Here is a 26,523-nt window from a genome sequence, read left to right as displayed (position 1 = left end):
ACAGAAATTCCACCATCCTTCCTCAAATAAACTTAATGAACAAAACACTTATCTCATTTTATTTTCAGTGTTCTTGAATAATATTTCTTCTTTCATGTTTTATCTTTGCATTAAATATCATCCCAAAAAAATCTTAACTTTGTTCTTGCTGTCCCTTCTGTTTAGGTGCCTTTTGACCAAACCGTGTTTAAAAAGTTCAAGCAAGATGAAACTGCTTCAGAATCTCCAGCTGCAACTGAGAAGGAGAAACAGCCTGAATGGTGGCGATCCTTTTCCTCTCCTTCTAGCACTAAGGTACATCATTCAATAATAATACCAAACAAACCATTTCATTGAGAGGGAGAAAGGGGGAAATACTTACCAATGTTTCAACCTCTGAAGAGTGAGTGTATTTTATTAGTGTCATGTTAGAAGGATCCAACACTGGATTTGTGCACTTAGTTTTGCCTTACTTTGACATGGCTTTTGTGATTTTCGGGAAAATATTTGTAATGCAGATTGAAGGTCAACAGAATGGATTATGGAACTGTGCTGTTGGATGTTTGACATAGGCAGCTCCATCTGAGAGAAATGAATCTGGCAGTGTTCTGCGGAAATGGTTGGGGCTGTGGTGCTGTTAAAAGAGGAAACCATGTGGGGAAAGTTTTGTTTTAGTCACTGATGGAGTTCCATTATTTTGTTGACCATGTAAATGTTCTAGGCTTCCTCTGGTCAATTAGTGTCAAAACTCCTTTCTCATCTGAAACATTTATGCAATGGAAAATGCCCACCCCACTGTCCCAAGTGGTTCATTGAATATCATCTGGAATGGCACTGATCCATTCAGATTGGGAGATGACCAGAGCCAAGTTTTGACCTGGGTTTCATTAGCTGATCTCAGCCAGGGCAATGCCAAGTGCATTGGAGGGTGGTGTGTGTCTGTGTCTGTCTGTGTCTGTGTAGGCCTGTCAGCACCCTTGGAGACATTTCCCAGTGAAGTACCTTTAGAACAGGAGCAATATAGGAAGAGAAGGAAAGCTACAAATGGCATCAAGTATGACCAACGCTATTGCAGAACAGTTAGAAGGAAAATTATCCGCCAAATTAAAAAAATAAATATTTCTTTTTGTCTAGAACGTTCTAAGTAGCAGTTGTGCACATTCTCAACAAAGACTCTCCGCCTTCAGGCCCTGGTCACCAACTATTTCAACAAGTGAAAAAGAAACTCTGACCCATCTTCCTGCACTGGCCCGAGACAGGTACAAGTTCTATTTTTGCTCACTATACATCGGGGAGCTATGCCTGTGCTGATAGCAAAACTTGTCAGGAATCTATTCTTTAACAATTCCTTTAAATGGCAAGTAAATTAAATATTTCCTTGTGTGATAATGGAAATTGAGGCTGTTAATGTATTTTTTTAAAATGAACTGACAGAGTGCTGGGGCCCACAACACTAAAAACCAATAGACATATAACTAGAAGACCCAGATTAAATCTCAGTGCAGAATATCTCATGTGGAATTTCTCAGCTAGGTGGAGGCAGCTTCAGTGTGTGTCTGTGAGTTGGGAAGTCTTGGAAAATGTTTCTGGGTTAGGATCAGCTTCCTCTTATCCTCAGGGTGAATATTGAAGCCTATGGGGAACCCTGGAGGTATGGCAGGAAAGTAGTTGACCTGATTTAAAAATCAATATAAGCCTCTTTAACCATGAATCTCCTCTTTCTCAATAGCTCATGGCTTCTGTGATGTGTCTGCACCTCGCCAAGTTTACCAAGACACATCCACAGTGGGAAAAGCTGTGACAAACTGTGATGGTTTCAGTCAGTTACACTGAAGAGCTCCAGCCTTGGCTGATGAGGGACTTCTGTCCAAAACATTTTTTCTTTCGGAGAGTGCCTTCGCTGCTTGATATGTGATTGCCAACTTCTTGGAAGGCTGTTTACCTGTCTAGCAGATCATTCACTTTCAGTTTTCCAGCTTTTTTCTTCATTCCCTTAGTTGTTGCAGGCTCAAAAATCTAACTTTTGGCACAGGCTTATACCATGCTGTGGTCCCTTTAATTAGAAATTCTTGTTTTGCTGAATGGATGGGGCAGCCTCCACCCTCCCTTAGTAGTGTCCGGAGGTGGGATACTTACGCTGTTGATTTGGGAAAGGAACTGTGGCACAGTTCAATCATTAGGAAATCAGGTTCCAGACATGGACATGGCTGTTCCTGCAGGGACCAAATGGAAAATATTTCATCCTACTCTTGGGGGAGAAAAAGACCTGCTTTTCTATAGAATCTACCACAGCCACCCAATGTTTCAAAATGGTTTACAGCCAATGATTTACTTTTGAAATGTAGTGACGTTGTAATGCAGGAGTGCAAGAGAATATCTTTCTCCATGTGGGCCCTTGAGAAAGGGGAAAGAGAATTAATTGGGAGCTGACTTCCAATAGCCTGACCAGATCATCATTGTGGCTTATTATTCCAAAATTGTAGGCTCCGTTTATGGCACCCTCTGCATCTTCTACTGCAATCTTTGTTGTCTATAGACTTGACCATTCCAATTCTATTCTGGCCAATCTTCCATCTTGCACCCTTGGTAAACCTGAACTCATCCAAAACTCTGCTGCCCACAACGCAACTTACCCCAGGCCTCGCCCTTTCCTATCTCTCTAGCTTACTCCAGCTACGTAACCTTCAAGATCATTCCAATTCTTCCCTCGTGAGTTCCTCATTTTCCTTGTTCCACCATTGGCAGCCATTCCTTTGACTACCCCAGATCTTAACTTCTGGAATATCCTCCCCAAGCCTCTTCATCTTGCTACGTTCTGTCCTCCTGTAAGATGGCCCATAAAAATTTAACAAAATTTTTACTCATCTGTTCTAACATCATATGTGGATCAGTGTCAAATTTTATTTGATAACGCTACTGTAAAGCATCTTGGAGCAATTTTCCCCAGTTGAGTGCTGTATAAATGCAAGTTGTTATTGTCTTGGTGCTTATTAGAATCTTATAGAACACATACAAGGAGCCAAAGGAACCCATTTTAGGGAGAAGCAATGCCCCTGCTATTTTACCAGCAGCGTTAAGAATTTTCAGTTGGCTGCAGAAGCAGGGCTAGAAGCATGTGTGCCCAGAATCTCGCATCACTGGTTGGCATGATGGAGGATGGATTGGGGTGGGATGGCTCTCCACCTGCAAGCAGAGGGTAGCCACTTGATCCAGTTAAGAGTTTTATTAAGGCCTTGCTCTCATGCCGACTGGAATTTTCCATTTGGCAGATGGGCCCCTGCAGTGGGTCAAATACAGCCAGAGAAAGAAGACAGCCTCCTGGCCGGGCCAGTGCTCCATTCCACTATTCAGACATTCTCCCCAGCCCCCAGCAACTGATATCAAAATGGCTGCAGGTTGTCGTGTGGCGTGTGCCCCCTCCACGAGGACATTCTGGCCGATGTGACCACTTTTAAGTTGCAAGATTTTATAAGCACTAAGAGGCTGCTTCCATCTTGAGGTGCCCCCTCTCTCCCTTAGCTGCAATCGCAGTCTGCAACTCCTTCAGTGCTGGAAGGCTTTCTATTGGCCCTGTGGCATTTAGAACCTTGTCTCTCTTCTTCCCTCCACCCTTAATTGAATGGTGAGCTGCCTTCTGGCCATTAATTGGCCTTTCAATCAAATATCAGGACATGCATGTCACACCAATGCCTTGCAGAGTCATTACCTGGAAATAATCCTGACTTGTGGGTCCCAACCACAGAGCAAAAATCCAGCCCATAAGCCTTATTAACATGAAAGACAAAGAAAATTCACGAGGCAGAATAAAAGACAAGATTTTTATTTTAATGTTGAGAACAGATGTATTATTATCATAATCTTTTGAGATTAAAAAATGGCTTTGTTTTTACACTCTCCATAGTTTCTATGCATACAAAAGTTACGAAGGTTCAGTGGCACCAAATGTAGCTCTGACACCACTGCCTCAACAGAGGAATGGCCGACAGTCACCATCAGCCACTGCAGTCTCGCAGAACATCACAACTCCAAGTGAACTTAACAGACCTCGGAAAAGGAGGGCAACTACAGAATTACAGCTAGAGCAGGAAACAGCTGCTCCACTTGCTGCAGTGTTTCCTTCTGAAGACAAAGATTCCGATGCTGAAGTGGAAGTTGAGAGCAGAGAAGGATGTAAGTTTAATTCACACAGATATCTTAAATTCAAACCCCCACCCTACATCATCCCCATTGAAAGGGCAGATGAATGGCTTGTTTCCAGACCCCTCTCAACTCAGCACTTGAGTCATACATTAAGGTGATTGGATTACATGCTTTACTTCCAGTTAATGCTTCTCCAGACATGCCAGCACAAGAAAGTTCTTTTGAAGAATTGCATAGGATATGTAGTACAGAAACAGGCCATTCAGCCCAACTTGCCCATACTGATGTTTATGCTCCACTCAAGCCTCCTCCCATTTTTATCATCTAAATCTGCCATCATAACCATATATTCCTTTCTCCCATAAATGCTATCTAGCTTCCCCTTAAATATATCTAATCCTTTCAACCACTCCCTGTAGTAGCAAGTTTCAGTCTTCAGGTAAAGAAGTTTCTTCTGAATTAGTTTTTGGATATCTTAGTGACTATCCTCTAGTTGTGCTTTTTCCCAGAGGAGAAAATGTTCTAAACAAAGAACAAAGAACAAAGAACAACACAGCACGGGAAACAGGCCCTTCAGCCCAACGAGCCCGCCCCGCCGTCCTACTATCTCAGTGACCTATTCATGATTTTAGTCTACGCCTAACGTGCGAGGATCAGGGAGGTCCAATTTAGGGACAATTTTAGTACCCAATCAATCAGCCTAAAAGCACATCTTTGGGGGATGTGGGAGGAAACCGGAGCACCCGGAGGAAACCCACGCAACCACGGGGAGAACGTGCAAACTCCCACAGACACAGGCCCAAATCCATGTGTCCGCACAGCAACAGAGATAGTCTCTGAGCTGTCATGTTCTCTCTCTCCATTTTGTCAAAACCTTTTCATAATTTCAAAAAAACCTCAATTATGTCACCCTTTTTTTCAAGAGAAAAGACATACAGCCTATCAATTCTTTCCTGAAATACATACACCCATACATCCTTGCAAATCTTCTCTGCGTCTCTTCCAGTGCCTTTGTGCCATGTTTATACAATGGCGACCAGAACTGCAGGCAGTACTCTTAAATGATTTGACCAAGGTTTGGTACAGATTTAACATCTCAATTTTTCAATTATATTCCTTTAAAAACAAAACCTAGTACTTGATTTGCTTTTTTTTAATGCTCTTGCTAAACAATGGCACAATTTTAGCGATTGATGTATATGTACTCCAGGTCCCTTTGTTCTTCTGTCCCACTTGGATTTGGACTTTCCAAGTAATGTCACATCTTTATTCTTCCTACCAAAATGTAACATCTCACATTTATGTGTGTTGAATTTTATTTGTCAATTATTTGCCCATTCTGCAACATTATGAATGACTGCTGTAATTCACTGCAGTCCTCCTCAGTATTAACTATACTCCCCAAATTAGTATCACCACAAATTTAGAAAATTTTTTAATTCCAAGGCCTAAAATGGAGCCACCTGTAAAAACAAAGGGCTTGGCTGATATATCATGGGAAACTAATGTATAATCAAACTTGCTGTCTGCTATCAGTGGAAATGCACTTACGGTGAGCAATTAACTTCCTGTTAAAATAAGAGAGGGAAATTCCAGATAAGTATGCCACAGTTTAACTTCAGAGTCAAGGCATCTCGGATCAAAGGAGAAAAATTAAGTTATGTGACTTGGTCATCCGACAACAAAAATGTGTTGAAGAGATGGCTGGATATAGCACTTGGGGGCGAATGGAATCAAAGGTTATGGGAAAAAGCAGGATTAGGCTATTAAGTTGGATGATCATCCATGATCGTAATAAATGGAGCAAGCTCAAAGAGCCAAATGGCCTCCTCTTGCTTCTATCTTCTATGTTTCTAAATGTGGAGGTGATCCCCAAATCCAAACCTTACTGGGCAGATTTAAATTGTGCTACCTGAGCTCGACTGGGGCAGCAGCACTTAAGTGGCTATCGGTTGCATGGGAGTAGGCTGTGGAAAATTCAGCCAGAGTTCTCGCATGAAATAGCTGCTGAATAACTTGGACAGAAAGTGCATATGTATGGACATTTTATGAAGGCAGGTTTAACCTTCAGTTCTGATGCCTCCACTAATTGTTTAGACTACCACATGAGAAGTGGCCACATGATCAAGGTACCAGAGGATGGTTAGCACCCACTGAACTGTATCCCAGAATAGATTAAAAGTTTCAGGAGAAGGGAAGGGAAGCAAAATAATTCGCTTGACGAAAGACAACTGTGGGGCGGGAAATCAATTTAAAGTTGATTTAGTGTGGCTGCACAATAAAGTCCTAAAGAGTTCACAACAACAAGTAAGCTCTGTATTTATAAGTATGTATTATAATGCAAATGTATTTTCCTTCCTACAGTCACATCATCATTATCTTCACTTTCTTCTCCTTCCTTCACTTCATCTGGCTCATCGGCAAAAGACCTGAGCTCACCTGGAGTGCAAGTTGCATCTAGTGGTGTATTTGAGACTCCAAGCCACACAGATACACACAACAGTGGATTAGAAGTGGAGCTAGAACACTTGAGGCAAGCCTTGGACAATGGAATTGATACCAAGGAAGCCAAGGAGAAATTCTTACATGAAATCATTAAGATGCGAGTAAAGCAAGAGGAAAAACTGAATGCTGCTTTGCAAGCCAAGCGCAGTCTACAGCAGGTAAGAAGGAAACATTTTTATACAATATCTTGAACTTGGAATAAATATAGGCAAATGGCGAAGATGGTGAATCTATACTAACTGTCCTTGTGTAGATTAACATCTGGCTAAGAAATTAAATAGTGCTGTGTGCGTATGCAGTATTGATTGAGTATAGTTTCATGTGTTAGTCCTCCTGACATAGTCCTTCAATTTCTGGCAATTTCAGATTTGCCATTGTAAATTTTTGATCATCATAATCAACAGAGACTGCATTCCCATGAACGAGTAACAAGCCAACACTTATTACCTGAACATTCTCTCAAAGAATTCCAGTTTGTTTGAAATATTAAAGTTCAGCAAGAATCTACAGAATGTACCTCTGCATTTGTAGTATGATTGAGTTAACCTATTATGTCTTCACTGCAAATATGTATTTTCATGACATACAAACATACATCAGGCAAGTGTTTTCTTTACTTTCCAAATAATCTAATCTGGGCTCTTGTACCCTGCTGTATAGTTATGATATTATTCAAATGGAGTTTTGGCAAGGTGCAGTCCGAATGATAATACAGTACCTGAAGCACCAGTGTGGTTCAGAATGCAGTATTTGTACAGCTAAACAATCATTTAGACATGCTTTAAAATAGTCTCTGATACAATATTTATTTTGCAAATTGCTAATATTGCCTTGAGGTCTTGCTTATATTGGAGAATTCCTGCAACAACAGTTCACACAACAAAAAATATAATTTCATATAATTAATTGCGATTTTGTTCAGGCTATCTCACCTTCCCCAATGGCTGCTGAGGTAGCTTGACGCCATTGAGCAAACAGGCATATATTGGGTTGTATGTGCAGACTGAACTGTTCATTTCAACTACAGTCAAGAAATGTAAGTGTTTGCACTGTTAATGTTTATCTTGCTGTTAGTGTCCATAATGCCCCCAGAAGTATCACAGCATTCACTGATTGATGTATTCAGTGTACTGCACTGGACTTTATAATGGTTTGATTGTTTACTGGAACTACAATGCTGTATGATATTAAACACTTGTCTTGGGCAGACCCGTTCTCGAGCCTATAATGTCTTGTACAGGAAGTGATATTAACAAAAAATAATTTTCCATGGCCACTGGCTGAGGGGATGGAAAGAGCATTGCTTTCAGGAAATTTCTCTAATTTCTTATAGCTAAGAAACAGAGAGGGTTTTTTTAATACCAATTGATGGGCAACATTCAGATGATTGAAATGATGATTCCCACTTCCATAACTGAAATGCAACCACACAGTGACCACTGTAATTACAAATAGATGAAAATCTTATTATTTCCATTTTGGGCTCCGTTATATCAGCAACAGTTACATGACATATGAAGTAGTCAAGAACTAAGATTTTGTAGGATTCAAGAATACAATTTGTCTGGTTGGGAACTGCTGCCTTTCTGTATTGGTTCTCCAATGAACAACAAACAGAACACAGCAGGATAAAACAGAGGGTTGCATTTGAAGCTCTCAGGTAGCCACTTAAGCGCTGCTTGAAAACTCATCAACATTACAGCACCTTTTGAGGACAGTAACAATTCTAGTATAATGGCTCTCAACTCTAGACTCTTGAAAAAATAATTAGTCATCTGAAACATGACATTATAGTGATTGACATGAGAAGAAAGGATCTTTGTGTTGGTGTTCACACTATTTCAACCTAAGAAATTAGTCAATTAATACATAGAGATCCTCCATCCTTTGGAATATGAATTTCTTACCTAAACATTAATTTGCAAAAAAAACCAAAATAAAAAGTCACAGGCCTGAGACATTAACTCTGTTTTTATCTCCATCAATGCTACCTGACCTGCTGACTATTTCCAGCATTTTCTGTTTTTAGTTCAGATTTACAGCATCTGCAATATTTTTCTTGTGCATTAGTGTGCAAGGCTAATTTTCCGGTATAACACAATTTAATTGAGTTCTGTACATTTTTTGTAGGAACTTGAATTTCTTCGTGTTGCTAAGAAAGAGAAACTGCGTGAAGCTACAGAGGCCAAACGTAACTTAAGGAAAGAGATAGAGCGTCTTCGAGCAGAGAGTGAGAAGAAGATGAAGGAGGCGAACGAGTCACGGATAAGGCTAAAACGAGAACTAGAACAAGCAAAACAAATCCGGGTCTGTGACAAAGGTTGTGAGGCTGGGCGACTGAGGATCAAATATTCAGCGCAGGTAATCATGGTAGATTGATCACGATTGTGTCATTACTATGTCCTAATACGTTTTTGCTGACAAACTAAAAGTTATGAGAACAGGAAAACCACTGTCTCGATACTTCAGACGAACCCTGATAAGGTCAACTCAGATCTGTTGAGCACAGGGTATTGTGTCAACGTCAACTTAAGAATCAACCCTCTTGATTCTGAGTTTGTGTGCAGTATCGATATTAGCTAGGGGGTGTAAGTGTTCGTGTGCTTTCTGGTTTTCCTCCTTTCCCACTTCCAGGCCGTCGCCCCTTCCCCCAATTTCAACTGACACTATTCGACCAGCACCTTCCAGAACCTTTTCCAAATAGCTTTCTTCAAACCTGAGCTAGACCACCAGCTGGAGAAATTCCGCCTCTGTCTGTGTCTGGTGTGCATTGGGCAGCAGAATTCAAACACATACCCAAAACCAATGCCAACAGGCCAAAACCAGACTCTGCTTTGGAGCTCTTGTGAACATGGCTGACAAGTTATGGACATCAATGCCTTTCCCAAAGCAGGGCCTCAAGAACCTGGTCAGCTGCAATGGTGAACCAAGAGGCCCCATAGGAATTGGTGTTGGGGTGGGGTGGGGTGGAGGGAAGAGAAGATAGAGATTTTCATATCTTGGTTGTATTTTCACTTTACCAGCTAAGCAATGCAAGGTGCCTCGTTATCTGGTTTAAAAAATCCCTGTCCCTCCCTGCCTTCAGTGGGGAAGACACTCCCCCTAACTCGATGCCTCCTCTAATAGCTTGGACCAGCAACTCAATTGAACACTGGATTCAATTCTGCTGTTGGATGTAGGACATTGATGCAGCATGTTGCATCAACAAGTTAAAAAAGTTGTACTGTGGAAGTACACAGCACTGCCCAATTTCACAGTTCCCATAGAGAATCAAAATACATTTTAATACAAGCTATGAGTAAAATAGGATATGTAGCTATAAAATCAGGTGTGATGGGGTTAAGATTGTAAAACCATTAAATATTCCTCAGCCAATTCACTTCCAAAAGTGTTGGGAATGGGGAAAGTAGCGCAGGTTCAATCAAATGAGGGAAGAGGAAATGATGCAGATTTCCATTTCAGCTTCACAGGAAGTTGCAGAGGGCAAGTGTGAGACTAAACAAATTGAATAGGAACTGCAACATGGGTGTCACCCAAAGTACATTCCTGGCTGAGGGAAATGGATGACATTGTCTGCAATCCAGCTGTGTTCGATACCGCAGTGTTTACAGTATCTTTCATACACAACACTCAAAGAAAAGTGAATGGAAAGGATTAGGTAAAGAAACGTGAACAAAATAAAATACTATTAGTGAAGTGAGTGAAAATTCTCCTTCAGATGCCACATTATCACGAGCTTTGGTTTGTGAAACAATGCTTTGAAACTGAATAACTTGGTGTACCTCTAAGTGTGCATTCCTTGTTCAGGAACCACATCAAAGGCACATGAAACTAATTAGAATAGAAACACGAGGCCACCCTTTTCTTAGTGGAGCTGTTTTGTGTTACATTTTGCTTGCCATAGATCATTTTCAAGGTGGTTATTGTGCTAAGATGGAACTTTCAACATCCTTTAATGAAGAACATTCCCCTGGTGGATAGTGGAAATTGGGCACCAAGATTATGTGCTCAGCTCTGGAACCAGATTTAAACTCACCCTCCTGAATCTGATTTGAAACTTCATTGAGATTTAAATATATTCAACAAATATCTAGATTATATTCTGCAAAAATATTGTTGGATGCTTGGGAATGTGGATAGTAGAATTGTGTATGATGCTGTAGCTGCTTGCATTACGTATCTACCCACAGCTGTATGCATTACCTGCAGGCATTGACACAATAGTCACAGAAAATCTAGAGCAGAATTAGTTCAGAATCAAGATGTTACTGCTCTGTTGTCAGTTTTGCTGTTTTAAAACACAGAAACTGAACCGCATAAACCAGGAAGGCTCCAGGTTAAATCCCTGATCTGTATTGTTTTAGCTGATCTCATCTACGTCACTGGCTGGCCTGTGACATTTGGTCTCAGTACAATACTGCTGAGTTTCTGCCCTGACTGCTGTCCACTGGCCCCTTCTGAAAATATATGTGACTCTGGAGGTATAGTGAGGAGAGGATCAGGCTCAGCTGTGGAACCCTTCTTCATTCAGTTCCATGGCCTGCAGTTTCACAAGCTGTGTTAATGTCATGTTGAAAGGAAAATGTTCATCTATTGCAAGTATTTATTTTGTTTTAGTTTATTTATGGTTCACAGATGTTATTTCTTTGTTGGATTGGAAGATGCTGCAGAATGAGTTTTCAGTCATGGTCAGGAGGTGTTGTTAATCCCATCGGGAGAGGAGAGGAGGATGGGTTGGCTACTCACTTTGGCACACTTCCTAACAGCTGGTCATAGAGCAGTGGCAGCCTGCTGTTCTCCCTTTTGGATGGGTAATGGTTTGTGCTCTTAACAAAAAAAGGCAAAATAATAAAGCAAAATTAGAAGGGAGGTATGATAATAGCCCCATGACGGCACCATTGACATTAACTACACCTGCCAGCAACCCTTAAGCGTTTTTGCCATCTATTCACATTACCATTTTCACCTATTTCTTCCACACATTATATTGGCTGCCGTCTCTTCTAATTAAGATTTAATTGTCAAACTAGCAGTGCTAAAGTATTAAGGCACAGGTCTGATCTGGAGTTACAGCTGAGCCAAGGACTGTTTGTTATATTGTACTAGTATCCTCAGTTGCAAGCCAATTATACCCTCACAGACACATCAATTATCTTGCGGGAAAAAGACCATGCTAAACATAGCAGGTGGGGAGAGGGAAATGGCTAACAAGAGTCCAAAGGCTTTTAATATCTGCATTAGCTACCAGTGATAACCAAGATGTAATTAATTGGTGTGTCATAACTTACAGTACGCCATCAAAAAATACTGCTGACTCTGTTACTTGCACTTAATGCTCTTCTGTGGGAAAAGTTTAGTTTTTTGTTACAAGAAAGTTGTTCCCAAAGTTGTTTAATCTTTGAAACTTAAGGTAAGAAACTTCCATAGTCGAAGGTTTTACAGTTCTTGGAGTTTTACAGTTCTGGAATGGCACGGTAGCACAGTGGTTAGCACTGCTGCTTCACAGCTCCAGGGACCTGGGTTTGATTCGTGGCTCGCGTCGCTGTCTGTGTGGAGTTTGCACATTCTCCTCGTGTCTGTGTGGGTTTCCTCCAGGTGCTCCAGTTTCCTCCCACAGTTCAAAGATGTGTGGGTTAGGTTGATTGGCCATGCTAAAATTGCCCCTTAGTGTCCTGGGATGTGTAGGTTATAGGGATTAGCAGGTAAATGTGTAGGGATATGGGGATAGGGCCTGGGTGGGATTGTGGTCGGTGCAGACTCAATGGGCCGAACGGCCTGTTTCTGCACTGTAGGGTTCTATGTTCTATGTCTAAAATGTTTTCCTATTCAACAATATGGCCACAAAAGTATCACCAACTTTGAAAATTTAAAAATTAATGGAATTTGTGTACACCTAGTTAATGTGTCTAGATGCAGAAGGGTGAAACAGGTGACTAAATGTTAATAGGGAACACTCTTGTATTTGTGTTCTCTTCCTTACCATAACTTGGAGTATATATCGACATCATATTATAGCCCTGTGATAGTCATAGAGTAATAGAATCGTACAGTGCAGAAAAGGCCCTTCAGCCCATTGAGTCTGCACCAACAAAAATTGCGACTGAAGTTGCACCAATCCCATTTTCCAGCACTTGTCTCATACCTTTGAATGTTTTGATGTTTCAAGTGCTCCTCCAAACACCTTTTAATGGTTGTAAGTTTTCCAGTCTTCATTACTTTCCCAGGCAATGCATTCCAGATTCCCAACACCCTCTGAGTGAATTTTGTTTTCCTCAAATGTCCTCTGAATCTCTTGCCCCTTGCCCTAAAACTATGTCCCCTTGTGATTGACCGCTCAACGAAGGGGAAGAACTCCTGACATCTTATACACCTCAATCTGTCCCCACTCAGCTTTCTCTGCTCTGAAGAAAACAATCCAAGCTTATCCAGTCTTTTCTTGTAGCTCAATTGCTCCATCCCAGGGAACATTTGGTGAATCTCCTCTGTACCTCCTCTAGTGCAATCGTATCCTTCCTATAGTGAGGTGACCAGAACTGCACACAATTCTCCAACTATGGCCTAACCCGTGTTCTGTACCGCTCCAACATTACCTCCTTGCTAATATTCTATGCCACGACTGATAAAAGCAAGTGTCCCATGTGCCTTCTTAACTACCCTATTCACCTGCTCTGTGATAATGTGACTGTTCATCAAATTATAACAAAGTTCATTCTCTGTTGCAAATACTGGCATTATTTTTCACAAAAACCATTCTGTTAGAACACTGAGAGTTCTAGGGTTGGAACCAAACAACACAGCACCACATTTTTACAGCTTTCCCCAAAGCACCACACAGGTGATTTTCCCAACAGTTGAACTGTCACTTGGTTGGAATGTTGGAACAAGATTAAGCCATTCAGGCCACCAGGTATCAAACTGTATACCAGGCATATCCTTCCTTAATTGTGACATTATCACTGAGTTACCACCAGAGCTCCTTGCCATTACCAAAGGAATGTTGCTTGGCTCAACTGAAAGTTGCCTATGTAACTAAGTATTAGCTTAATAATGCTGTAAGAGGAAGTGGACTAATTAGGACAGATGATAGGTCTGTATACTATTCTATACCATGTTCATGATAAACTTGCATTCTTTTTGATCTGTTACACTTTAATGATAATTATCCCTTAAGTTGTAGTCAATTTCTTAATGTCAATCCCATAAAATAACAATATTGTGCCTCTGTCAGTATATCTCCACTCACACAGTGAACTTTCCATCATGCACCTTTTGCTGACATAATAGTTCATCATTAAATGAAATGCGTACAATTTATACAGAATCAGCAGGTTTATTTTATTTAATTTCACTTGTATTTTTCAGATCGAAGAGTTGCAGGTCAAGTTACAACATGCTGAGGCGGATCGGGAACAGCTGCGTGCAGACCTCCTTCGGGAGCGAGAGGCAAGGGAACACTTGGAAAAAATGGTAAAAGAGCTTCAGGAACAACTCTGGCTGAAACCAAGCAACTCCACTACCAGCAAAGTGGTTTCAAAAGACAGTGAAATTTAAACGAAGATACATAAACTGAGTGCTTGTGTGTGAATGTATGTGTGCATATTCATACATACACACAGAGGATACTAGAGGTGACTGTTTTCGGAGAAAGAATGTTACTTCAGACATGCACTGAAACTCCCCTAAGTGACACAGCACAGCACAGACAATGTGCGCCTGCCAGCCTTTGAATACTAAGCCGTTCCTGAGATTCTTTACTGCAGTTAGTGACAGCACCAAGGAATTTTTTTTCTCTACAGCACATCATACGGCGTACAGGATTCCTGTACAACTGTTGATCATAGTACCAAATAAACGAAAAGGGAGGAGGAACAAAAAAGGGTTGGGGAGGAGTAACAGTACTTTCTCTGGTTAATTTACAGAACTCTTCAAATTCTACTCTACTTTTGTAATAAGCTATTGAAGTATAGAAACAAAAAAAAACTGTTTTTGGAAACAGAAGATGACTTTAAACCAAGTTTGAATTAAATGCAGTTGTTATGAAACTTTTACTTCTCCCTTGATATTTCTCATGCGGTTTCCCCAGGATTGTCTGTTGTGTAGGCTGTGATGGCAACCCCCCCCACCCCCCCCCCACCCCCCCCCAGTACTTTCCGTCTTCTCTTGAATTAGAGAACTTCACCATGAGTCAAACGAGAAGCCATGAAACAACGTTACTACAAGCCCCTTCCTTCAAACAAGAGAAAAAATGGCACGTGGAGACTTTCAAAAGACATTTTCATTTCCTTCACCCACCCGACCCCCATGTTTAGTTGGATTATTTTCAGCTGGTGGGGATGTTAAAACTTGCTTGGCCTTAACAGTGACGGAGCATTCTGCAGAAAGACTTGAATATTTTTGTTTTTGTTTGAGAGAAGTGATAAATGGATGTGTTCAGAATGCGATTCTAGTTCCAGTGCACTTCAGTTAAAAGAAGAAAATGGATGGAGGAAGAGAGCAATATCACAAAAAAAAGCTGGGACAATTGTTAAGAAATTACATGCAACAACAAAATTAATCATTATGATTGGGACACCATTCCAAAATATATGCTTTTGCAACCAATAAATTTAATAAAAGCAGCTTTTTTTAGTAGCTGCTTTACTCTGTTCACAGTATTTACAGTGCTCATTTGTCCATTGGTATTATTGTATTTTTTTTCAATTCTGTTGTTTTTTTTAAATGTTATTTTTTTTTTCCTTTCGTGCTATTCAGCGATTCATTCTGTTTGCTGAACTAACATTTGCAGAGTACAGGATCAATTGGGTACCTTGCTAGTAAGATACACATGGTGCTCCCTGAAAGATCTACTTGCTTTATTACCTGAGCACACATCACTTTTGTTAAGCAAGCTGTGATAGGGCTAAATTCACATGGATAACTTCTGCACAGAACAAATTTGAATTCATTAGTTACATCCTTACTGCTAAGAATTTGTTGTATTTTAGTTCACTTTCTTATGGTTGCAAGGGGAAACTTTTCTGTATTTTCTTTACCCTTTGCTATTCCTTGCTTCAGCTGCATGAACTGTTTCAGTCCTACATTCAGGCACCCAGCTTTATTACCAAACAGATATGAGGTATTCCATCTTAAAGCCAGCAAGAACTTTAATTTTTTTTGTTGTTAGCTGCATTATTTTTTGGTTTCCCCTTCGCTGTTCGCAAATTCAAGAGCTTTTCCTTATTATAACCATTCTCCTGACTAAACTGTGCTACGTTATCTTCGCAGCAAAACAGTAATGTCATCTGTGTCACCGTCGCCAAGGCATACAGCCTTAGCTCATGCTCTGATTTTTGTGAGCCACCATCTCCACCCTGGGTAACTCGATCACAATCAGGAATCACAGTATGAAGCGGAGCCTGCTTGTTGCTATTCTGTGGTACTGAGCTACCCATCTTGGCTTGACCACTGAGAATTTTGGCAGCCAAAACAGTTGTGAAATGTGTGGGGGATATACAGGAGTGGTGGGAATGATGGTGACAAAAATATTACAAATATATTTTCTGTACCTGCTGCATTTTCTACAAATCCCACATAGGACCCAATAAGATTTAGTAATCTGATGTTAATGTAATTCTCTAATGATATAAACTACATTCATATGTTTTTCTCTCTTAATACTTAAAAGACACCCGCTGCTGTGTTTCATTAATAAGGTTAAAAAAAAAATATTTATCACATGGAATGAATAAAAAAATTTAAAACGTTTTAAGATATTCTGCATGAATCCAGTATAATAACCAATGTTACTTTGAGATTTATGAGGCGGATCTCTAGAATTTCGGTACAAATGAAAGCTATCAATTGGAAGAGTTGTCAGGGCCGCTCGAGTTGTGTACAATGTAAAACCAAAATCTGGAAGAAATGGAATGAACATTGTAAACTTTTGTAAGGGTGTAACCCTGGATTGTGACAATCCCAATACTTCATGGGAACCAGCTTCACTTTTGTGAATTCAAAATTTTAATACAAAAAGAATTCCCCCATTATGAGTGCAATGCAAATGGAGCATAATCATATTTATGCAATTATGTGGAATATTTCTGCTTTATCTGTTTTTTCTTAAATGAGAAGACTCAATATCTTTCATATGCATGGAGTTCAATATTTCTACCATACAGTACTCTTTAACGGGCATTAAAACTTGTATATTTAAGGGGTTTTATGTTTATATAATATGCAACAAAAAAAAAATCAGCCTTATATGTCATTATCTCTCCTTTCCTGGTGTCCCATGCAGTCTGTTTTATTGACTTTTTCTTGTTTGATACGGTAATGCAAAAAAGGAGAAGCGGTACATTAGTAGTTACTAACTCTCCTGGCAGAAGAATTGTCTTTTTGTTCTGTGTTCTTTTGTAAGCCGCTTATTGTTCAGTCAGTCGTGACGATTCACATTACTTTAGAGTTTCAAATAAATTGTGGGAAAAAAAAAGCAAAAAAAAAAGTCAGGGTAAAAGTTTTTTAAATGAAAACATTCTTCAGCAATAATGCTTTATACCTGAGGGGCAGCTAACTACAGCTGGGTTTTTGCACCAATAATGTCCAGAGTTACTTGATGAAAAAATAAGTTTTTTTTGTTCAAATAGTTTTTAGTTGAATCTTGTAGATTTTTGCATGCAAAGGAGAGAAAAGTGCAGAAAAGAGTTGATTGCAACAATAATAACAGCAAAATATAGTGTTTTTCATATTTTTATGTTAATGTAGTTTTTTATTTTTTTTATACCGGTTAGTTCTTTGTGTGTGGCGTGCGTGGATTGTCATTTTTTAAATAATGTATACATAACACATAAAGCAGTATTTTAATCCTTACAGCACAGTAATACAATAATCTTATCATTATATGGTGCAGTCTCCGTTTTGACTCTGCTATTCCCATTGGCTATTGTTTGGTCAACTGATGCCAGTTATTTCCATATGGTTACAAGGGATTTTTATTTAAAATGGAAATCAAATATAAACTCACGCTTTGAATAAAAGCCTTGAGCCTTCTATTCAAGGGGACCTATTGGCATAAAAACCCAGTAATCATTTTAAACTGCTTCACTACAAGCTAGCCAATGTACAAAAAAAACTTTGTAAATACTTGTTTTCATTTTATGCTATGTATTATAAGTGTATATTGTGTTCAACTTTTCTTTCCTCCCTTTAATACGTCATAGTTGTCCTGTTAATTGATTGTGTTATTGCTTGAATTACTGCAGTCAGTAATTGCTTATTAGGAGTCCCTACAAAATGGGTTCCTCCTCTATCCTGCCCCTACCATTCACCTCAACCCTTGCCTTTTTATTGCTGTTTGCAAAGTCTCTCTCTAATAATTTTGCTCCCATCCTAAAAGGCTGCTTTTTCTAAAAAAAAGAAAATCAGATTTTTACTCGTTGAAATAATTTTTTTTAAACATGAATAATTTTTATTTGATCTTGAATGACACTATACTTGGGACTTTTTACTGCTTTCTTTCACATCAGCCAGCAGGACTCACGGTCATGTTACCTATGCATTTCAGCATATTTATATTTGATTTTTTCATACATTAGCTGCTAAAATAAGCAACTTAATTTCCATTCTTTAGAATATTTTTATGTAATAATTAATGTATGCTTTCTTGTTTATAACTGCCTAAACAAAGATCTTGCTGAGCTTATTTATCCACTGCGCTGTGTACCTGTCTGTCTTTTTCCCCTCGCCCCTCCTCACTGTTCCACTCCTTATCCTTTTCACCAATAATATTGTAAAATAAAGGACTTGATGAGATATGTATGAAATAGCAATGCAAAACCACAGTTTGCAATGGACACAGTGACTGAATGTACAGTGTATAGATGGCATTACCATAAATAAAAAAAAGTTTGCCCAGATAATGGTTTTTTTATCTTTCTGATGAGGTTCAACAAAAGCTATTGTGATGTTCTTCCCCCAAAGTGTATATTTAGGTCTGTAATTATCAGCAGTGATGATTAATAATGTCTCACCTCCATGACTAAACCTTTTGCTCCTGTTATCTTGTGGCTACATGGATACACAGAGGTCAGATCACCTGCATTTGACCTCTGATGTAAAGGTAACATACTGAACTTGAGAAACAAATGTGAAGTGTAAAATGAGAAAGCACAGACAGGAAAAGCAAACCATATCTGACTTCCAGCTTCCCTTTCTCCCCCCAACTCCTGCTTCCTACCAAAGTACAGTTCCATGAGTACTAAGAGTTCTCTAATACTTGGGCAGGTTGCATGTGTTAGCAGGCTAATCGATCCAGAGAAGCATCACAGGCAAGCCCAATCTAATTCTCACCCAATCTCTTTCCACCATAACAGTACCATTTGGCAAGGAAGAAGGTACTTAGCCAGAAAACCTCTTGTCAAATGCTATTTGAGTAGTCACCTACTGATCAATCTGAAATCAACTAACTTGGCTCAGATTAAATTTGGATCTTTTATCAGTATCAGCTTGTTAAAGCTGCCCTATAAGCAGTGCCATTATTATTAGTCTATTGGATAGATTGCTAATAACAGAATGACACCAGTCCAACTGGACAGACCTTACTGCCTTGAGTCAGCACAGACTTTAATGTAAATTGTCTAACTGTGGACCATGGGTGATTTGGTATAATCCAGATGGTCTCTTCATTGAAACTGTTGAGCAAGGAGCTTCCATTTAGAAATAAAACAGTGCCCAGTACATACAATCAAGGCTGATACTCCCAGTTCTAAGGGAGTGCTGCATTGTCAGAGATGCTAACTTTCAGGCAAAACATTAAACCAAGGCCCTGCCTGCCAATGAAGGTGGACGTAAAAATCTCACGGCACTATTTTGAAGAAGAACAGAGAAGTACCCTGAGTCAACATTTATTTATTTCTTTACCCACATCCCAAAGCTTCTTGTGGGATCTTGCTGTGTCATTCAGCTGTTGTGTTTTCCTATATTTCATAGGAACACTAAAAAAAAGCAGGAGTCTGTTCTGCCATTTATTTTGATTATGGCTAATCATTGTCAATATTCTGATTTCACCCCCACCCCCCTGCAGTATCCCTTGAACGCTTTAGCCCCAAGAGCTATGTCTAATTTTTTCTTGAAATTGCACAACGTTTTGACCTCAACTACGTTCTGTGGTAGTGAAATCCACAGTTTCAGCACTCTCTGTGAAGAAATTTCTCCTTGCCTCAGTCCTAAGATGTTCATCCCTTCAAACTATGACCCGTTATTCTGGACTCCTCCACCATCGGGAGCATACTTTCTGGATTCACCCCATCTAATCCTGTTAGAACTCCATAAGTTTCTATGAGATCACCTCTCACTCTTCTTAACTCCAATTCCTAATCGACTTAGTCTCTCCTCAAATGACAGACCTGTCATCCCAGAAATCAGCATGGTAATCTTTGCTGTACTCCCTGTATAGTGAGGGCATCCTTCCTCAGAATAACAACACTAAACCGCATATAATACTCCAGGTGTGGCCTCATCAGTTGCAGTAAAACATCCCTATCCTTATACTCAAATTCTCTCAAAATGAAGACCAAGATACCATTTGCCATTTTTACTGCCTGCCGGACCTGTGCACTTAATTTCAGTGACTGATGCCCAAGGACACCAAGTCTCACTGACTACCCACCTCTCTCAATTTACACCCATTCAAATAATAATTTCAGCAGTGACTATGCTTCAAAAAGCACTTCACCAGCTGTAAAACACTCTAGGACATCCTGAGGTCATGAAAGGTGCCATGTAAATGCAACTCTATCTTTTCAATATATAATGTAGATATCACAGGGCTGTGTAAAATTACTTTCTGTCTTGGTGCATAGTTGTTGACGCTGTTAACATTTAACCTCCATCCTGATTCAGTGAAACCACTGCAGGTCATGGAATTGTCAGACTAATCAAGAGCAGAGATAAATTCTTCCTGTCTACCCAGAACAGCAGAAGGTTTAGGTTGAATCTTTGTAACAACATGAGGTGAATCTCCTGATAACATTTAACCTTTCAAAACAATGAACTTATTTATATTTTTATGTGATTATTTCATTTCCCAATGTCCCATGACATTGTCATTGAGAAGGCAGACAGCTGATTGGTGCCCAGCGCTCTGCAATGTTGCATTTTTATGTACTGTGTGGTAGGTATCTGTAATTTGAATTGCAGGAAAGTAACATCAAAATGTTCACCCTGAAAGCATCGCCCGGCTTCCCCCTTTGCTCGTGCTATAGTTACCTCATCCCTTTGGCAGACTCGCAGGTCCTGAAGGCTTGAGGTGTGAGAGCTGTTTTGGTAAGGTAAAAGCAGCTTTCATGCAATGCCTCTTGCAGTCAAATAGCCTCCCACACGTTGACCGCAATGTTTATGGCCATAAAGGAAGAATGGACATTTGAGCAAGGTGTATAAGGAGCACAAATGGTGTCTGTTAAACCAAAGGCCAAGCAAGGGTCAGCACTGAGAGAAAAAGGAGAAAATCTCCAATGAAAGTCGGAGTAAACAACCTCTGTATCACTGTACATCAACACAGAGTGCGGCACTAACAGACGTTCACAGCTGTAGTCTAAACAGGGCTAAAGATTTTGACCCTCCCCCACCCCCCCAGGTCACCAAGTGCTTTGTCCCAGGCATTGTGCTCGATTTGATGGTAATGGGAAGCGATGGGAGCTTCAGTCCAATGTTCAGTGACCTGCAAGCTGTTCCGCAGACACAGAGGTTCCCCAGAGTGTCGGCTGAGATTGAATATTCACGTGTAAGGCCCAATCCCCCCAGCAGCAATGATTGATATGTTTTATATTAATCAGAGGGCTGCGGTTCTATTAATGTGCAAATTATATGCGACTGCTCCATGAGGATCAGAAAGATGATTGCTCTGTGGGTTCGCTCAGGACATTAAAGTGAGAATATTGCTGATGACTCACGATTGCCTGCAGCACAAGATATCAGCACCTTTAATATTGCTTCATTTTGTTTTAATGTTAGTCAATTTCCATTAAGTGAATAACTTATGCACAGCAAAATGTTGTTTGCTTATGACACTCAAAGCACCAAAGACATACTAACTTGGCAGTGTAATTACTCTGCACGATAGCTAAAGTCCCATCCAAACCCCCCCATAGTTTAATGGGCAAGTAACTGAGCCATGCAGAGCAGGAAGGAACCAGTTTGACCGCTGTCCTCCATGGAATTAGTTGGTCTCACTTGGTGAGGTACATCATCAAAAAGGAAATACATGCATTTATATAGCACCTTATTCATTCTCAAAGCCAGTACAGCCATTAAAGTTCTGTTTGGAAGTATAGTCTTGGCCAATCCATCACGCAAACCAGCCTCTCATCCATTGACTCTGGCTACACTTTCCACTGCCTCGGAAAAGCAGCCAGCATAATTAAGCACCCCAGACATTCTCTCTTCCCACTTCTCCCGTCGGGATAAAGATACAAAAGTCTAAGGTCACATACCAACCGACTTTTCCCTGCTGTAATCAGACTTTTGAATGCACCTTCCTTGTATAGGGTGTCGAGAACGTTGATCTTTCTCTACGCCCTAGCTATGACTGTAGCACTACATTCTGCATCCTCTCCTTTCTTCTCTATGAACTGTATGTTTTGTCTGTATAGCGCGCAAGAAACAATACTTTTCACTGTATACCAATATATGTAACAATAATGAATCAAATGATGTAATATAAGAAATGCAGGAGCCAATTCATCCAGCAGGTTCTTGCAAACAATTATGATGATCAGTTTTAAGTGATGTCGGCTAAGGGACAAATATTGGTCCAGGCCATTTCAGAGAATTGTCCTGCTCAGTTGTTGCCTTGTGATCTTTTTCATTAACCTGAGCAAATAGAATGGGCCTCAGTTTAATGCCTCCTCTGAAAAACAGCAACTTTGACAACGCAGCACCCCCTCACTACTCATCAGACAAGATTTAATGCTCGCAACGCTCTGACCCCCTGGGGTGAAAGTATTACCCATTGAGCTTTTTGTAGAATTACAGAGGGGTATAAGAAGCAAGTCACTCAGCCCAGTGGTCTGTGCCAGAGTTTATGCTCCACACAACTCTCTGAAGATAAAGGCAAATTACTGCAGATGCTGGAGTCTGGAACAAAAACAGAAAATGCTGGAAAATCTCAGCAGGACTGACTGCATCTACGGAGAGCAAATAGAGCCAATGTTTTGAGTTGACTCAAAACATTGGCTCTATTCTCTCTCCGTAGATGTTTCTGTTTTTGTTCCTTCCATCCTACTTCACCGCACCCCTTCACCATCATCTCCTTCTATTCCATTTTCCCTCTTGTGTTTACCTAACTTCCCCTTAAATGCATCTGTATCATTCACCTCAATACTCCATGCAATATTAAATTGCATATTCTCACCACTTACTGGATTAAAAAAATATGGCTCCTGAATTCCTTGTTGGGTTTATTGATGGCTAACTTATATTTATGGCCCTAGATTTTTGAACTCCCCCTGTGTAAGTGAGAACACGTTTGCATCTTCACTTATAAAACTCTTTCTAAATCTTCAAGACTTCTCAGTTATAAAAACATTGGTCTTCGGGAGTATGTTCTATCAGAGTTGCAGTTTGCAGCATTCTAACTGATGAGTCCAGGAGTGTTTGAGTCTCTCACATACGGCTGTTATACTGACGATCCAAGAAGTGCTTCCTTTGACTCACTCAGCTCCTTGTCTCTGCTCTCCGTCCCCCATCTGGGATGTTGACAATGCGCAGTTTAACCTTTCACCCAGTGCTTGCAGTCACCTTAATGTGTGGCTGATTAATTCAGAAGCTCCTGTTTAATTAAAGCTGGTCCCAGTTGTTTCTGAGGAAGAAGAGAATAGACTGTTTTACATATGGCAGTTTCCTCAGGGTCCCTCAGAGAAGGGCTTGTGTTATGTTAACTTAACTAATGTCCTCAGGCTCTCTAGGAGATGCTTTAGGCACTGTGTGGGTTTCAGTGATGTAGACGGTTACCCTGATGGTGGTTAATGAGTTGCTTCATTGTATGCACTGTGCACCAGTTTCTTCCAGTCAGTCTGTCTCTTGCCTTTGAGTCAAGAATTCATGGGTTCAAGTGCCAGACTAGGAACTGTACTCAACTGGCACTTCAGCACAGTCAGGAGAACTACAGTGTCAGAGGTGCTGCCTTTTGGATGAGGTGTTTACCATGGCTTGAGGCCTAACTATCCATTCAGATAGATGTATAAGATCTGATTGGAAGAGTCCCTGGTGTCCTGGCCAATACTGAACAATCAAACAACATCTGATCACAGCTAAATAAAAATTGGAAATGTTGTAAACCTGACAAAAAAAAACTAGTAAGCTGTGAAAATACACAAATATCAGACAACATCTGTCAAGCTTTTATAGGCTAGCACATTTGCAGCATGTACTTATCGATTCTTCAGGCATGTAATGCGAGTTAGAAGTGATGTCTCTTTCTGTCTCTCTTGTTTTGTCCATCTGCCTCTCTCTCTCTTTCCCAATGCTGTATATTTCCAGCATTTCCTACTTTTACTTCTGAAATGGATCTCTGATTACCCAGCTTGTTGCCTGTTTGTGGGATCTTGCTGTGCACCAATCGCTTACTATATTAACCTTATATACACCAAGAAGTCTCACAACACCAGATTAAAGTCCAACAGGTTTATTTGGTAGCCCAAGTTGGTAGCACATCTTCTTACTTTGCTTATCCCAGTCCAACACTGCCATCTCCACATCATTAACCTTATATAACAGTGACAGCCCTTCACTGTAATCCATTAGTAATGAAGTACTCATGACCTGACAATATGAAATGTTCTAAGTAAATAAAAGGGGAGGAGGAGTGAGGACAAATTAGAAAAGGATTTGAAAATTTATGAGATATTTCTGATTGCCTGTTAAGCTAAGCAGCAAAATTTTTATGAAGGAGCCTCATACTTCAAATAGTGAAGATAGGATACTCCCTAAAATACAAAACACTGCCTTTCCTCTCATTTATTCATGATGCACTTCCAACCCCAATAATTTTCCCTCAAGAGCCTCCCCATCGTCATGCTGCCTTTCCCCAGTATCTGGACTCTGACATCCCCTGACTGTGCCCCAGTATCTGTATTCTGATATCTCCTGATGCTGCCCCAGAATCCATATTCCAATATCTTGTTTGATAACACTGTGCTTTTTTGCTGAATCTTGTGTTTAAAGTGGGGTTATTTTAAGAGGCTACATTTTGTTACAAGAGCCAATTTGACTAGTAAGCATTGCAGCAGATGCTAAGAATGGAGGGTAATAATTGATTTTAGCTCAGAATGTGTTACTTTATAGGGTTAGTGGACCTTTTGTTTATTTAGGTTCTCCTGAGCTGTTAGACTAGATACGCAGAGCCATGTGAATTTTGATTAGGTTGATTGACAGGACAGAGTCATGTGATTAATGGAAGGCGGTTAGCTTGCGGGAAAATCTGCTTCATTTTCATTTTTAAAATACAAGCAGTTGCTGCCTGGACCTGCTAGAAGAAACAGTTGTGTCCTTCTTTCTCCAGGACTTCTAAAAGGACTGTTAATGTATGGCAAACAAATAAGCCTGTTTTTGTTGACTAATTCTAAAATGGGGTTGGAGTCTATAAGGGAAAATTTGCTTGATTGGAACTCATATAGATAGGTTAGCAGTTAAGAAGTAGATCTTGTCATGTTAAAGTATTGTTCAATTGTTAAAGGTTAAGCTAATTCACTTGTTAAAGTTAAATTGTGTTGTTAAATAAACTGTGTTAGTTTTGATAAAAGCTTCCTAGCTTGTCAGTAGAATCACACCTGGAGTAAAACTCATATTTTCCCATTAATGCCACATTATTGGGCCTAGTCTGACTTCATAACATACCTGTGGGGTTTCTGGTTGGTACCCGAACAAAAACTGAGGGCTTTCCTATGGGATTAAAAGCAATTGGACAGTGGGTGTTGAGGAACCTAGTGTTTTTCTTTCTCCAATGCAGCATTCAGTTGGGGCAGCATGATGGCACAGTGGTTAGCACTGCTCCCTCACAGCACCAGAGACCCAAGTTCAATTCCCGGCTTGGGTCACTGTGTGGAATCTGCACATTCTCCCTGTGGTCTATGTGGGTTTTCTCTGGGTGCTCCAGTTTCCTCCCACATTCTGAAAGACTTGCTCATGCATTGACCCGAACAGGCACCAGAGTTTGGCGACTAGGGGAATTTCACAGTATCGTCATTGCAGTGTTAATGTAAGTCTGACTTGTGACACTAATAAATAAACTTTAAGTTAGTTTAAGTCAGGAGTGCCTTGTGGGAAAATACCTCTTTCAGTGGCTGAAGTTTTCTTGGGTGTGGAAGAGGTGACTTGCAGTGGTTTATAGAAGGTGCTTAAAGCAAAGCTTTTGGTTTTGGCAAATAAACTGAAGTTGACTTTGCCTGAAAGGATGTAGAAAGATGAGATAGCTTCAGTGATAGCTCAGCATCTACACAGGACAGGAACACAGTCTGAAGAATCATTGGAATTGGCTAAGATTCAATTACAGATGGAGCAGTTGCAACAAGAAAAAGCAATGGAACATCTTACATAAGAACATAAGAAATAGGAGCAGGAGTAGGCCATCTAGCCCTTCGAGCCTGCCCCGCCATTCAATAAGATCCACTTTCCCGCCCTCTCCCCATAACCCTTAATCCCCTCTCTTATCAAAAACCCATCAACCCGCATCTTAAAAATATTTAGCGAGGCAGCCTCCACCACTTCAACGGGCAGAGAATTCCAGAGATTCACCACCCTTTGAGTGAAGAAGTTCCTCCTCAACTCTGTTCTAAACCGCCCCCCCTTTATCTTGAGGCTGTGCCCCCTAGTCCTACTGTCTTTTTTGAGCGGGAAGAGTCTCTCCACCTCTATCCTATCCATCCCATT

At 40.3% G+C, this 26,523-nt stretch overlaps 1 protein-coding gene across 1 annotated transcript in view; it reads left to right on the top strand.

Annotated features, from left to right (window-relative positions):
• skia (SKI proto-oncogene a) overlaps positions 1-14,750 on the top strand; it is a 171,629-nt gene extending 156,879 nt beyond the window's left edge. The window contains exons 2-7 of the mRNA XM_080182475.1: positions 166-294; positions 1,114-1,238; positions 3,881-4,149; positions 6,484-6,782; positions 8,755-8,985; positions 13,987-14,750. Of these exons, the coding sequence (XP_080038601.1) occupies positions 166-294; positions 1,114-1,238; positions 3,881-4,149; positions 6,484-6,782; positions 8,755-8,985; positions 13,987-14,175 (1,242 nt within the window). The 3' untranslated portion in view covers positions 14,176-14,750. The remainder of the gene's footprint in view (positions 1-165; positions 295-1,113; positions 1,239-3,880; positions 4,150-6,483; positions 6,783-8,754; positions 8,986-13,986) is intronic.
• Positions 14,751-26,523: the final 11,773 nt, after the last annotated feature.

Source organism: Carcharhinus amblyrhynchos, unplaced genomic scaffold (genome assembly GCF_965287045.1).
Source record: "Carcharhinus amblyrhynchos unplaced genomic scaffold, sCarAmb.v2.hapA scaffold_56, whole genome shotgun sequence".
NCBI classification, from domain to species: Eukaryota; Metazoa; Chordata; class Chondrichthyes; order Carcharhiniformes; family Carcharhinidae; genus Carcharhinus; species Carcharhinus amblyrhynchos.
This window is presented reverse-complemented; position numbering and strand designations above follow the sequence as displayed.